This window comes from Bufo gargarizans, chromosome 3, assembly GCF_014858855.1.
Source record: "Bufo gargarizans isolate SCDJY-AF-19 chromosome 3, ASM1485885v1, whole genome shotgun sequence".
Classification (NCBI taxonomy): Eukaryota; Metazoa; Chordata; class Amphibia; order Anura; family Bufonidae; genus Bufo; species Bufo gargarizans.
In genome coordinates this window covers 157,442,470-157,457,468 of record NC_058082.1, presented here as the reverse complement: position 1 = coordinate 157,457,468, position 14,999 = coordinate 157,442,470, and the positions used below count along the sequence as shown (strand labels likewise).

The 14,999-nt window shown below is 49.9% G+C and overlaps 1 protein-coding gene across 13 annotated transcripts in view; it reads left to right on the top strand.

The window, feature by feature from the left end:
- Positions 1–8,605: 8,605 nt before the first annotated feature.
- MYCBP2 (MYC binding protein 2) overlaps positions 8,606–14,999 on the top strand; it is a 256,943-nt gene continuing 250,549 nt past the window's right edge. For 10 of the 13 annotated variants that reach the window (XM_044284710.1, XM_044284705.1, XM_044284709.1 and 7 more), the window contains exon 1: positions 8,607–9,288. In XM_044284710.1, the coding sequence (XP_044140645.1) occupies positions 9,017–9,288 (272 nt within the window). In that variant the 5' untranslated portion in view covers positions 8,607–9,016. Of the gene's footprint in view, positions 9,289–14,999 lie in introns of all 13 variants that reach the window. The other 3 variants (XM_044284717.1, XM_044284714.1, XM_044284706.1) reach the window with 2 other exon arrangements.

Here is a 14,999-nt window from a genome sequence, read left to right as displayed (position 1 = left end):
ATCCACCCAACGCAGGCCCATAGAAGTGAATGGGGTTGCGTGAAAATCGCAAGCAACCGCAAGCAAGTGCGGATGCGGTGCGATTTTCACTTACGGTTGCTAGGAGACGATCGGGATGGAGAACCGATCATTATTATTTTCCCTTATAACATGGTTATAAAGGAAAATAATAGCATTCTGACTATAGAATGCATAGTAAAACAGCGCTGGAGGGGTTAAAATAATAATAATTTAACTCACCTTAGTCCACTTGATCGCGCTGCCCGGCATCTCGTCTGTCTCCTTTGCTGAACAGGACCTGTGGTGACGTCACTCCGGTCATCACATGTTCCATCACATGATCTTTTACCATGGTGATGGATCATGTGATGGATCATGTGATGACCGGAGTGACATCACCACAGGTCCTGTTCCTGCAATGAATGCTCACCACAGGTCCTGTTCAGCAAAGGAGACAGAAGAGATGCCGGGCTACGCGATCAAGTGGACTAAGGTGAGTTAAATTATTATTATTATTTTTTTAACCCCTCCAAGGCTATTTTACTATGCATTCTGTATTCAGAATGCTATTATTTTCCCTTATAACCATGTTATAAGGGATAATAATACCATCTACAGAACACCGATCCCAGACCCGAACTTCTGTGAAGAAGTTCGGGTTTGGGTACCAAACATGCAGGATTTTTCTCACGCGAGTGCAAAATACATTACAATGTTTTGCACTCGCACGGAAAAATCGCGGGTGTTCGCGCAACGCACCTGCACATTTTCCCACAACGCCCGTCGGAAAGAGGCCTATGGCTTTTTCTGTATTTTGTGGTCCGAAAAAAACACTGATGACGTCCGTGTGCATTCCGTTTTTTTGCGGAACGGAACATCTGGCCCCTAATAGAACAGTACTATCCTTGTCCGTTATGCGGACAATAATAGCACACGTTCTATCGTTATATGGAACAGAAAAACGGAAACCGAAGGTATACGAAATACCTTCCGTTTTTTTAAGGATCCATTGAAATTAATGGTTCCATATATGGAACGCAAAAAACGGAACGTAAACAGAAAAAAAATTGTGTGCAGGAGGCCTTACTTCCTCTCTCTCATACACAAATTGTGTATGATTGTGTTGATTACTGCAGCAGACCTCACCTGGAATCACCTTTGGCAAAAGACAATACATGTAGTGGAAGGGTGTGGACTAGAAGATCCCATTAACAAACCTATCCCCCAGTCCACATGAAATTCAGCCCAGAACAACATATAGACAAAACTGTCTCAGAAAACTACACTTAAAGGGAACCTGCCACCAGTTTTATGGTGTCCTAACTAAGGGCAACATAAATAAGTGACTGATTCTTTTAGCAAAATGCTGGGTCACTTTCTTTAATTGACCTAGTCAATCTGCCAACATCTTGTATTGAAAAGCTCCAGCTCATAATGATGAGCCCTGAATATTCATGAGCTCCTGACTCTCCCCGCCCACCTGCTGCTGAATGACAGTTTGTTTCCATATGAATCAGCAGCCGGTAGGCAGGGGAGTGGCTATAGCTCTGAATTAAATATACGCTGGACTCAATGACATCACGCTGGACTCGAATCAGCTCATTAGCATGCGGCATGCGGCATCTTTGTGTGTATATTATGAGGTAACCATCTGTCACACCAGTAAGTGAATACATCTAAGGTACTTTTTAGTAGTTAATTATTGTATATAATTAGTTAGATTATAATCAAATATTCACATGACAGGTTCCCTTTAACTGAAATCCAGAAAGCTGCAGTGGTTTCAGCAATCTCACCCAGCTGAGGTATCTGGGTGGGATATACAAGCCTCCCAGCACTTATACTGTACAGTGGTGACAGGAGTTGTGTTCAGCAGACACATACATATAGCAGTCCATGTGGTGCACAGAGTACAGTGGTGACAGGGGCTGTGTACAGCAGACACATACATGTAGCAGTCCACGTGGTGCACAGAGTATAGTGGTGACAGGGGCTGTGTACAGCAGACACATACATGTAGCAGTCCATGTGGTGCACAGAGTACAGTGGTGACAGGGGCTGTGTACAGCAGACACATACATGTAGCAGTCCACGTGGTGCACAGAGTATAGCAATGGCCGGACTGAGGGGGGGGGGCGGAGCCCCCCTTTGGGGGAGGCCTCCATGACGAGGGTTTGGGTTTAGTGAGCTAGAGGTGTGGGGGGGGAGGGATTAGGGTAGTGGGAGGGTGCAATTAGGGTGGGAGGACAGGATAGGTTAGTTTGAGCTGGGGGGTGGAGTTAGAGGGGTTAAATAGGGTGAGAGGAGGTAGGGAGGGCGCCATTTTGGTAAGGAGAAGAAGCTGGAAGCAGCGCTTACCGCGGGATGGAGCAGCTGGAGGCCATGCTCGTGGAGTTTCGGGCGGCGGCGGAGGTGAGAGGCCCGGCTTGGGCACAGGAGCAGGTCCGGACGATGCTGAGGGGGTCGGTGGAGGCGCCCGTTATGCCTCCCCATCCGGCGTTACGGCCGCGGCGGGCCAGGCCGCCGGCGCGCCTGTCGCCATCGGCTTCCCCCCCTCGGGCTCAGCGCCGCATTAGGAGCCCCTCGCGGGACCCTCCACGTCGGGTGCCGATGGCTCCAGCTTCCTCTAGGCCCCGACGTCGGAGGAATCCTCAAGGTAGGCGGAGCCTTGGGAGTGGCCGATCGCGGCCTTCTTCACAAGCGCGTAGGATGGTGGATGTTACGAAAGCTTTTCTGGTGGTGCAGGCGCTGAAGGGGTGGCGGAGAATGGGGGCTGGGGTGGATGGGAGGAGGCCGGTTTCGTTTGGGTTGTTGCTCCAGTTGGGGGGTCAGTTGAGGGGTGTCTGTAGGTCGGAGGGGGAAGCGCGGTTGTTTCGGTTGGCCTTCTCGCTGGCATTCTTTGGGGCGATGCGGGTGGGGGAGTTGGTCTGTCCTTCGGTGAGCCGGGCGGGGGGTCTGTTACGGGGGGATGTGGAGTTGTTTGCGGACAGGGTGGAATTTGTCATCCGGCGGTCAAAAACGGATAGGTTGGGGAAGGGGCGGAAAGTGGTGCTGTTCCGGATTGACGGTTGCGACATGTGTCCGGTTCAATGCTTACGGGAATATGGGATGGGGGTTGGGGGGTTGGGGTCCCCCTTGTTGGTCCATGCGGATGGTTCTTTTTTGTCTCGATTTCAGTTCTCGGCGGTTTTTTCCAGATGTTTGAGCCGGGCTGGGTTGGATGGGGACGGGTATTCTAGCCACTCGTTTAGGATTGGGACAGCGACGGAAGCGGCCAGATGGGGCCTGGGTGAGGATGTGATTAAGCGGATTAGACGTTGGGAGTCGGCTAGGTTTAAGTCCTATGTTCGTTTGGATCGATTGTAGTCAGGTGTGGGGTTTTGCGTGTCAGTATTTGGTTGTGGTGTTGTTCTTTTGTTTTTGTTTTTTCGTTGCAGGTGCGGCGCCCGCCTTGGTGTGGATTCTGGGGCATTCTTATGTCTTCTGGGGGGCTGTCCGGGCAGCGGTTCGGCCGGACGGTCAGCAGCTTGGCTTTGCTAGAGAGTCTGCAGTGGTAAGGTGGATTCGGAGGCGGGGTATGGTGTGGAAAGGGGTGTTGCCTGAGGTTCACAGGTTTGTACGGATGGATAGGGCGCCGGATGTGTTGGTGGTCCATGCGGGGGGCAATGATTTGGCGGCCAGGCCTATCCGGGAGCTGATCAAGGAGGTGAAATGGGATTTCCTGCGGTTGTGGTCGTTGTTTCCGGGTATGGTGACGGTGTGGTCAGACATTGTTCCTCGGCAGGTGTGGAGGGAGGCGAGGTCTGTGGATGCGGTGAATAGGGCGAGGGTGAAGGTAAATAGGGCGATAGGGCGTTTCATGGCTAGGAATGGGGCGGTGGTAGTTAGGCACAGGGAGTTGGAGGCTGGAGTGGGGGCCTTTTGGAGGTCGGATGGTGTTCATTTGAATGCTGTGGGCCTGGATATGTGGAGTTTGGCGCTGCAGGAGGGCATTGAAGTGGCCTTGAGGTTGTGGAGGAACGCCCGGAGTTGAGGTGGTCAAGTCCGGGCGTTGGTGGCGGTGGGGGGGGTCCTTGGAGTTGGTCATGGTGGAAGCTGAGGACAATTGGGGGGGCCCCACGGTTGAGGCTGGACTCCCAGGTGGACCGAGAGGTTGTGGTGAATCGAGGGGGGATCATTCGGTGGTGCCTTTGAGCTGGGCGTTACGGCTGGAGGCAAGAATGGCTCACCCTGGTTCGGCAGCTAGATGTTTGGGGCTTCAAGGACCTCCCCCCATTGGGGGGTTTTACAGTATTATGTATGTTACATTGTATTTGTTATTTAATAAACGGCTGCTGTGGCCATTACATTTCCAGCTGGTGGTCCGTGTTTTATTGGTCATGGGAGGCAATGGTGGGGAAGTGTAATGGTTGGAAGGGGTGGTTAAGGGGGGCTATTAAGGTGAATGGTGTTGGCGAACGGGAATAGCCAATACCCTCGTCAAGTGGTGACAGGGGCTGTGTATAGCAGACACATACATGTAGCAGTCCATGTGGTGCACAGAATACAGTGGTGACAGGGGCTGTGTACAGCAGACACATACATGTAGCAGTCCACGTGGTGCACAGAGTATAGTGGTGACAGGGGCTGTGTACAGCAGACACATACATGTAGCAGTCCATGTGGTGCACAGAGTATAGTGGTGACAGGGGCTGTGTACAGCAGACACATACATGTAGCAGTCCATGTGGTGCACAGAGTATAGTGGTGACAGGAGCTGTGTACAGCAGACACATACATGTAGCAGTTCATGTGGTGCACAGAGTACAGTGGTGACAGGAGCTGTGTACAGCAGACACATACATGTAGCAATAGGAAAAATTCAAGGTTTAGGGCGAGCACTCAACACTTGGACCACTGATAGTACTTGAATGTAAAATTTAATTAAATCACAATATTACAACGCGTATGATAAAAAACTACAATAAAAATTAAAATATATACTAAAAATATTCAGCTCCACAAAAGAGGTAATAGGAAAAACAGTCCCTTAATATCCAATATTGGACTGCTGTGCTGAAGTTAGAAGGTGCGCAATCAAATGGTTAAATGACAACTTCCTGGTGCTGTTAATTTGTATCAAAATCCAGTCAGCACACTGTATATAATAATAGAATTGTATACTCTGAATTATTAAATAGCAAATTCCTGGTTCTTTTATTTTGTATCAAAGTCCAGTAAGCACACTATACGTGAAAATCGAGTTGTGCGCTCTTGCGCATTCATCTAACGAATATACTGAGCGGCTCTGTTTGTATGTCTGTATATGTCCTTAAATGCAGATTCAATAGTGTTGTCGCACTTGTTCAAACAATTCGTTTGTCACATAAACATCACACCGCAATAGTCCTACCTTCCCCTCAATGCGTCTCGTGGATCTCACTCTGGGCGTGTGGGGAGGTGAGCGGCGTGAGACGCTCCCGGCGTCTCGCTTGTAGTTCCTGTGACCTGTTAATCCCAAATCTCGCGGGATTTCAAATGTGAACTGTGTCCAGACAATACTAAACGGCAGTTTGCAAGTTCTCCACTGTGCTTATTAGTTGTCCCGGTCTTTTCCGTTCAGAATAGAATTTGCATGGCCATGCATAAGTGCGGAGGTGCTTCTTGCTACAGGTGTGCGGCCCAGACGCGTTTCGGGAATCCTATCCCTTCGTCAGTGCACAGAGTACAGTGGTGACAGGAGCTGTATACAGCAGACACATACATACATGTAGCAGTCCATGTGGTGCCCAGAGTACAGTGGTGACATGGGGGCAAATGACACACTCTAATACTAACTTATCGCTAATAAATGATTGACACCAACAACATAGTGGAGGAAATGGCCGCTGAGCTTTATTATGGGTCACTTAAAATAACAACCATAAATTAAATAAATAAAAAAAAATTAAAATACCATAATAACCGATACCAAAAGACCAATAATAAATTAACCATATAAAGACCAAGAGCCACTCAGCATGAGCTGAGCGACACTACCCCTCTAATAAAGCCCAGCGACAGGTGACACAGTGCGAAAATAAGGGAAGGGTGGGTGGGACGCTGGTCAGTTCTTTAGGCACATCTGAGCCAGCTCCGCCGAACCTGTAAATATAAAGGGGAACAGATTCCCGCCACTAAACCAACAACAAATCAGAGGGCTGGAAATCTCCCCCAGCAACAGTCAGCAACCAATCAGGTGCACTCTTCACTTGTACAGCTGGAATCTTCTAGACTGCAGGTAACACACTTTCTGAGGTAAATTTACCTGTAATAGAAAAAAGGGCGGGGAAAGACAAACAGGGGAAAGAAACATGGATCCTGCCTAAACCCTAATTATATAATACCTATGGTGTCATTGCCCCCATGCTTCCCCCCAAGCTAAACGCTCTGGTGGGGTTAATTTAGGAGCTGTGTACAGCAGACACATACATGTAGCAGTCCATGTGGTGCACAGAGTACAGTGGTGACAGGAGCTGTGTACAGCAGACACATACATGTAGCAGTCCATGTGGTGCACAGAATACAGTGGTGACAGGGGCTGTGTACAGCAGACACATACATGTAGCAGTCCATGTGGTGCACAGAGTACAGTGGTGACAGGGGCTGTGTACAGCAGACACATACATGTAGCAGTCTATGTGGTGCACAGAGTATAGTGGTGACAGGAGCTGTGTACAGCAGACACATACATGTAGCAGTCCATGTGGTGCACAGAGTACAGTGGTGACAGGAGCTGTGCACAGTAGACATATACATGTAGCAGCCCACGTGGTGCACAGAGTATAGTGGTGACAGGGGCTGTGTACAGCAGACACATACATGTAGCAGTCCATGTGGTGCACAGAGTATAGTGGTGACAGGAGCTGTGTACAGCAGACACGTACACTTAGCAGTCCATGTGGTGCACAGAGTACAGTGGTGACAGGGGCTGTGTACAGCAGACACATACATGTAGCAGTCCATGTGGTGCACAGAGTACAGCAGACACATACATGTAGCAGTCTATGTGGTGCACAGAGTATAGTGGTGACAGGAGCTGTGTACAGCAGACACATACATGTAGCAGTCCATGTGGTGCACAGAGTACAGTGGTGACAGGGGCTGTGTACAGCAGACACATACATGTAGCAGTCTATGTGGTGCACAGAGTATAGTGGTGACAGGGGCTGTGTACAGCAGACACATACATGTAGCAGTCCATGTGGTGCACAGAGTATAGTGGTGACAGGGGCTGTGTACAGCAGACATATACATGTAGCAGCCCATGTGGTGCACAGAATACAGTGGTGACAGGAGCTGTGTACAGCAGACACATACATGTAGCAGTCCATGTGGTGCACAGAGTACAGTGGTGACAGGAGCTGTGTACAGCAGACACATACATGTAGCAGTCCATGTGGTGCACAGAGTACAGTGGTGACAGGGGCTTTGTACAGCAGACACATACATGTAGCAGTCCACGTGGTGCACAGAGTATAGTGGTGACAGGGGCTGTGTACAGCAGACACATACATGTAGCAGTCCATGTGGTGCACAGAGTACAGTGGTGACAGGAGCTGTGCACAGTAGACATATACATGTAGCAGCCCATGTGGTGCACAGAATACAGTGGTGACAGGAGCTGTGTACAGCAGACACATACATGTAGCAGTCCATGTGGTGCACAGAGTACAGTGGTGACAGGGGCTGTGTACAGCAGACACATACATGTAGCAGTCTATGTGGTGCACAGAGTACAGTGGTGACAGGGGCTGTGTACAGCAGACACATACATGTAGCAGTCCATGTGGTGCACAGAGTACAGTGGTGACAGGGGCTGTGTACAGCAGACACATACATGTAGCAGTCCATGTGGTGCACAGAGTACAGTGGTGACAGGGGCTGTGTACAGCAGACACATACATGTAGCAGTCCATGTGGTGCACAGAGTACAGCAGACACATACATGTAGCAGTCCATGTGGTGCACAGAGTATAGTGGTGACAGGAGCTGTGTACAGCAGACACATACATGTAGCAGTCCATGTGGTGCACAGAGTACAGTGGTGACAGGGGCTGTGTACAGCAGACACATACATGTAGCAGCCCACGTGGTGCACAGAGTATAGTGGTGACAGGGGCTGTGTACAGCAGACACATACATGTAGCAGTCCATGTGGTGCACAGAGTACAGTGGTGACAGGAGCTGTATACAGCAGACACATACATACATGTAGCGGTCCATGTGGTGCACAGAGTACAGTGGTGACAGGGGCTGTGTACAGCAGACACATACATGTAGCAGTCTATGTGGTGCACAGAGTACAGTGGTGACAGGAGCTCTGTACAGCAGACACATACATATAGCAGTCCATGTGGTGCACAGAGTACAGTGGTGACAGGAGCTGTGTACAGCAGACACGTACATGTAGCAGTCTATGTGGTGCACAGAGTACAGTGGTGACAGGGGCTGTGTACAGCAGACACATACATGTAGCAGTCTATGTGGTGCACAGAGTACAGTGGTGACAGGAGCTGTGCACAGCAGATTCCTGCAGGGGGCAGTGTGTTCCTAGGAGGAAGAGACGATTCGGCGCAGCTCCCAGCATGCTCTGTGTGACTGTGTGAGGAGAGAGGAGAAATAGCAGCAGGCAGATAATGAAGCTAAGATGGCAGCACTGAGTGTGCAGCTTTCACTTCTGCGGCGCTTGAGGTGAATCTGACTGCTGGAACCCCCGGAGCTCGCCGGCACTGGAGCCGAGGAAAGAGGCCGAGCACAGGACGCCAGAGAGGGGCGCACAGACCCTGCCCTCGCTCGCTGTGCGGGGAGGATGGTGAAGGGGTCGGGGCGTGGGTTGACTTGGGGATTGCGGTGATTGTCGGAGAGCACAAGGTTGTCAGCGGCCAGGCTGCAAGTCCCTGCCCCGGGAGGACACGGAGAGGCCGGACGTCGCCCCTCGGTGCTGCGGCTGCAGTGACACGCACACACCGTCTCCATACACACAGCGCCAAGGAAGATGATGTGCGCAGCAACCGCACCCCCGCCTCCCGCCGCCGCCACTGCTGCCTCATCCGGCCCCGGGGAGAACGGCTTCTTCGCTCTGCCCGCATCTTCAGCGTCCTGCCCCGCACGCCTCAACATGTCGGGGAGCCCAGACCTCCGCTCCGGGCCTGACTGCAGGAGCCGCTACCAGCTGCTGCTATCCGGCAAGGCCCTGGCGGACCGCTACCGGCAAATCTACACGGCGGCGGCGAATGACAGAGAGCAGCACAGCGGCCCGGCGGCCAGGTAATGCCCCTCCTCCCCCGTACCTTGTCCCCACACCGCCCGCGGTGCACATAGTGACATAGGTCAAGGTGAGCGGCTGCTGGCATGTGCTGCTATGGGCCCTAGGTGTGCAGGGTTGTCCTGATGAGGTGGCACCAGGTAAAGCGGTGGACTAGCCCCCAATGGTATGGGTGCCCCCTCTTTCCTGGACCGGTTGCCATTAGCTTGTGAAGGGGCATCCATAGACATTGGGCAGTTGTCAGGACAAGGTGTGATCTGGGAGATGTGTGGCACCAGAGCAGTGTCTTGTGGCAATGGTTGTGGTCAGTTTGAGCAGGGAGCTGTGGTACCAGTGGGCATCTGCTTCAGAAAAGATGTAATGGCACTGGCCAAGGTTTGGTAACGGAGATACGTGGCACCAGCGGAGGTTGGTCGGAGCAGAAACCTTGGTGGTGCCAGTTGTCATCAGGTGATAATGCAGGTTGTTCGGGGCAGTGTGTCACACACCTGGCATGTGACTGGCATGACATTGTATCGCCCATGCTATTTATTTATATTTTTTTAATTGTTTTTGAGCCGCACACAGGCGTCTAATGAAACATTAAACCGCCATTAAAAAACGGATATGCTGACATTTTTTCGCTGACATTTTCTGGCCATTTATCCCTTTGTAATGGCCATAAAAAAAAAGGGATGAATTTCATATTTTTTTCCCCTTTATATCCTAAGTCCTGCAGTGCGCTTGGTATTTATAGTGCCCCCCAGTATAAGGAATGGCCCCCATAGTGTCCACCGGTATATGTCATTTCCCCATTATGCCTTCAGCAATTATAGTGTCAACCATCTCCCCCCTCACCCACTTGCCGCTGATTGGAGGCAGCAGGACCTGATGCGACGTCACCACTTTGGGGTGTCAGGTCCTGCTGCCTCCGGTGCAGGTGGATGAGTTTTTTTTATTTCAACTCCCTGAAAGGCCGCTTTTTTTTTTTTTTTTTTTTTTTTTATAACAGTGTCTCATTTTTATGGCCATAAGACGGGTTCACTCTTCTCTTAACGGCTGTTAAAACCTGCCCCTTTGATTTCAGTGGGTCCGTCGGGCTGTGAAAATGGCCAAAACTTGAACACCTCTTACTTTTTGACGGCCGCTGTTCATTAGCTGAAATACGAAAGTGTGACTCGCCCCATAGACTTGAATTGGTTACTCACATGGAGGACGTTCACGGGCTGGCCGGCTGTAGAACTGTTGTCACACAGACATATAGTTGGCCAATTCTCGTCAGATTTCCATTGATGGACCCTCGGTCTGTGCATAGAAAATGGCACCGTGCACCACTTTGGTCCTGTTATCGCGCTAGGTTCACCTAGTGGGAAAAACACGCCGTCCTTGTGCCATCTTTTACACCCACTGTTGCTAGGAGACGCTGAAGAGAAGTAAGCTTTTTTTTTTTTTTTATAAACGTGAAAAATGGATGCTATAGTGATGCCGTATGGAAGAAAGCAACAGCCACACAGAACACGGGCATTACTGATCCCACATGGAAGGAAAATTGCAGAATCTGCACCACTGGTCAATTTCTGCAGCTTTTTTTCTTTCTTGATTTGGTAAAATCCCGTCATATTATGTATATTTCCACCCCTACAAATTCCAGATAGAACATCTGCCCCCCCTGGGAGTATACCCTATGGGTCACATGCGGCTGATGTAAATCTCTGTCCATTCATCTAAGTAGATAGTTGTCTGCAAATGCCCCTGAAACGAGTGGGACGGTCGTATGTACAGTCACCCTAGGACAGCGACTGTGATCCTTTTACAGACTGAGCGCCCAAACTGCAACCCACTTATTTATTGCCAAATGCCGACACGGCAGTGTAACCTGAATACCAATATAGTATATCTTCCATGTACTTTATCATTTAGATATAATAGCCCGCGTGCATTCAGAGCGCTGCCTGTGCTGTCCATAGTGCGCCCTGCGCTGATGAATGGCAGGAACAGTCTACGGCATATTGGTACGCCATAGACACTTTCCAGGGTGCGGATGTCCACAGAGAGGGCTCTGAGTGCCCCCTCTGGCAACAATGCCATAGGTTCGCCACCACTGCCCTAGGGTATGTCCACTCATGAACTGGCTGCCGCTGCTGGCTTCTTTGGCATTGCAGAGGGTGAAATCCGCTTTGCAAACCTGAAGTCTAAGGGCCCATGCACACGACCATGTTTTTGTCTGCATCTGATGCACATTTTTTGCAGGTCGGATGTGGACCCATTTTCTACAATGGGGCCACAAAAGATGCGGACAGCACATTCATATGTCCGTTCCGGTGCGCCCGCAAAAAAAATAGAACGTGTCCTATTGTTTGTTTTACAGACAAAGGTAGGAAAATTCTACGGAGGACAGGACATTCTGTCCCCCAAAATGCGTAACGCACACATCCGGTATCTGTTTTTGTGGATTTGCAATTCGTGGACCACAAAAACGTCGACGGCTGTGTGCATGAGCCCTAAATTGGCATACTGTGGATTTCAAATCAAATCCGCACCGCTTGGCACTTTCCACATGGATTTTTTCCCCCGCAGCCTATGGATAACTGTTTGATTTGTCCCTTTTGCTTCTGCTGTAAGATGCTGCAGATTTCCTGTTGCAGATCCGCAGCGGATAATCACCCGGGGGAACACCCCCCCCTCCTTCCCAGAGTAAATCCACACGTGGAACATTTGCAGAAATCTGTTTCATTAATGTAAATGCTCTTGTGTCGGTTTGGGGGGGATGAGCACATGGATTTATCCAGGTGAATGGGACGGTGGAACCCTCTAAAGTAGCCATATGCTTATGAAAGCCGACACCCAGCAGCTAAACATTGAATAGTAATTTCGGTGGGCACAGGGGGAATTGGCCGAAACGGTGGTCAGTTGTCAGCAGAGATGTATGGCCAGACACCCCTGGCATTGGATAAAAAAAACTTCTCCAAAAATTGGCGCCTCATATTGCTAGTGCCAGGTCTTCATTGGCGAGGCTGTGCTGGGTGCATCTCAGCAGGTACTTGGGATAACTTAGATCCTGACTTAGAGCCTTAGGCCTCATGCACACGACCGTTGTGTGCATCCATGTCCGTTGTTCCGTTTTCCGTGATTTTCTGCGGACCCATTGACTTTCATTGGGTCCGTTGAAAACTCGGAAAATGCACCGTTTATCATCCTCGTCCGTGATCAGCGTTTCCTGTCTGTCCAAAAAATATGACCTGTCCTATTTTTTGGACAGACAACGGTTCACGGACCCATTCAAGTCAATTGGTCTGTGAAAAAACATGGAGGCACACAAGATTGCCGTCCGCGTCCAGTGATCCGGCTACTTTAGCACAGACAGATCCGCAGATCCGTCTGCATACAGCTTTTTCAGAGCTGAGTTTTCACATCGTGAAAACTCAGATCCAACAGTATAGTCCAACACAGAGGCGTTCCCATAGTGATGGGGACGCTTCAAGTTAGACTATACTAAGAACTGTGTACATAACTGCCCCCTGCTGCCTGGCAGCATCCGATCTCTAACAGGGGGCTGTGATCCGCACAATTAACCCCTCAGGTGACGCACCTGAGGGGTTAATTGTGCGGATCACAACCCCCTGTAAGAGATCAGGTGCTGCCGGGCAGCAGGGGGCAGTCATGTACACAGTTCTTAGTATATTCTAACTTTAAGTGTCCCCATCACCATGGGAACGCCTCTGTTAGAATATACTGTTGGATCTGAGTTTTCACGATGTAACTCAAATCCGATGGTATATTCTAACATAGAGGCGTTCCCATGGTGATGGGGACGTTTCAAGTTAAAATATACCATCGGATTGGAGAAAACTCTGATAGGGACTCCTGACTTTACATTGAAAGTCAATGGGGGACGGATCAGTTTGCAATTGCACCATATTGTGTCAACGTCAAACGGATCCGTCCCCATTTACTTGCATTGTAAGTCAGGACGGATCTGTTTGGCTCCGCGCGGCCAGGCGGACACCAAAACGACTTTTTTTAAAACTTTCCTTCATGTCTGGTGATCCTCCTAAAATCACGTAAGACACACGGAAGAAACAACGGACACGGAACAACGGAACCCCGTTTTATGGACCGTGAAAAAATACTGTTGTGTGCATGAGGCCTTACTTAGATCACTTAGGATCATTTCACTTCTATGTCTGGGTTGCAGAATCTGCTCTTTTTGACTGATGAATTAGTTGTGCGTGCAGCGCTGCTTTCCTGATCAGGATGGTGGCCAGCTCTGTGGGACCTTTCTTGGGCTACTTTCACACTAGCGTTTCTATTTTCTGGTTTTTAGTTCCGTTATAGAATCTCAATTATGGAAAAAAAACGCTTCCGCTTTGTCCCCATTCATTGTCAATGGGGACAAAACGCAAGAGAAAACGAAATGCTCCAAAATGCTTTCCGTTCCCTTCTCATACCGGAGAGCTGCTGCGGTTTGCTTTCCATCATGGGATGTGGAGCAAAACTGATCCGTCATGGCCAACAATGCAAGTCAATGGGGACAGAATCGTTTAAAGCCTCATGCACACGGACGTTGTTTTGGTCCGCATCCGAGCTGCCGTTTTGGGGGCTCGGATGCAGACCCTTTCACTTCAATTGGGCCGCAGAAGATGCGGACAGCACTCTGTGTGCTGTCCACATCCGTTGCTCTGTTCCGTGGCCCTGCAAAAAAATTATTATAACATGTCCTATTCTTGTCCACGCTTTGCGGACAAGAATAAGCAGTTGTATGTAAAGGCTGTCCACGCAGTTCTGCAAATTGCGTAGCACGGACGCCATCCGTGTTCTGCGGATCCGCGATTTGCGGACCGCAAAAGGCACAATGGTCGTGTGCATGAGGCCATACTCTGACACAATAGAAAACGAATCCGTCCTCCATTGACCTTCAATAGAGTTCATGACGGATCCGTCTTGGCAATGTTAAAGATAATACAACCGGATCCGTTCATAACAGATGTAGACAGTTGTATGCGGCTCCATTCACACGCCCGCAATTCTGTTCCGCAATGCGGAACAGAATTGCGGACCCATTCATTTCTATGGGGCCACACTGTGTGCTGCCCGGATCCGCAATTCCGTTCCCGAAAAAATGAGAACATGTCCTATTCTTGTCCGCAATTACGGACAAGATTAGGCATTTTCTATTAAAGTGCCGGTGATGTTCGGTACGCAAAATGCGGAACACACATTGCTGGTGTCTGTTTTGCGGATCCGCAAAACACATACAGATTTGAGAATAGACCCTTATCAGTAACGGAAGCGTTTTTGCTGAGCCGCGCCGGATCCAGCAAAAACTCTAGTGTGAAAGTAGCCTTATTATAAGTCATTGGGGTCCGTCAGGCGATGGATGTGGCACGACGCAGGTGTGAACTGAGTCTTACCGGCACTTTGATAAATACAAAGACTCGGGGTCGTTCTGCTAGTAGAAGTATTTTTTGTTCTGAGCCACGTGCTCCAGGAAGCTGGATGTGACGGGAGCAGAGTATTGCACTGGTGGGAAATAGTACAGTACGTGCGCCCCAGTGACTGATGCAGCAGTACCTGGGGGTATAGGAAGTACTGGCAGCTGCGGGCATTGGTGCCATGCCAGGTGCTACTCTTCCAGTTTTTGCTTTAGTCAGCCTGTCGTCCAGTAGAAGGACTTCCCCTGTTTTATTAATGTGATGAATAAAGGTGACATACACGCTTTACTGCCGAGCAGGGG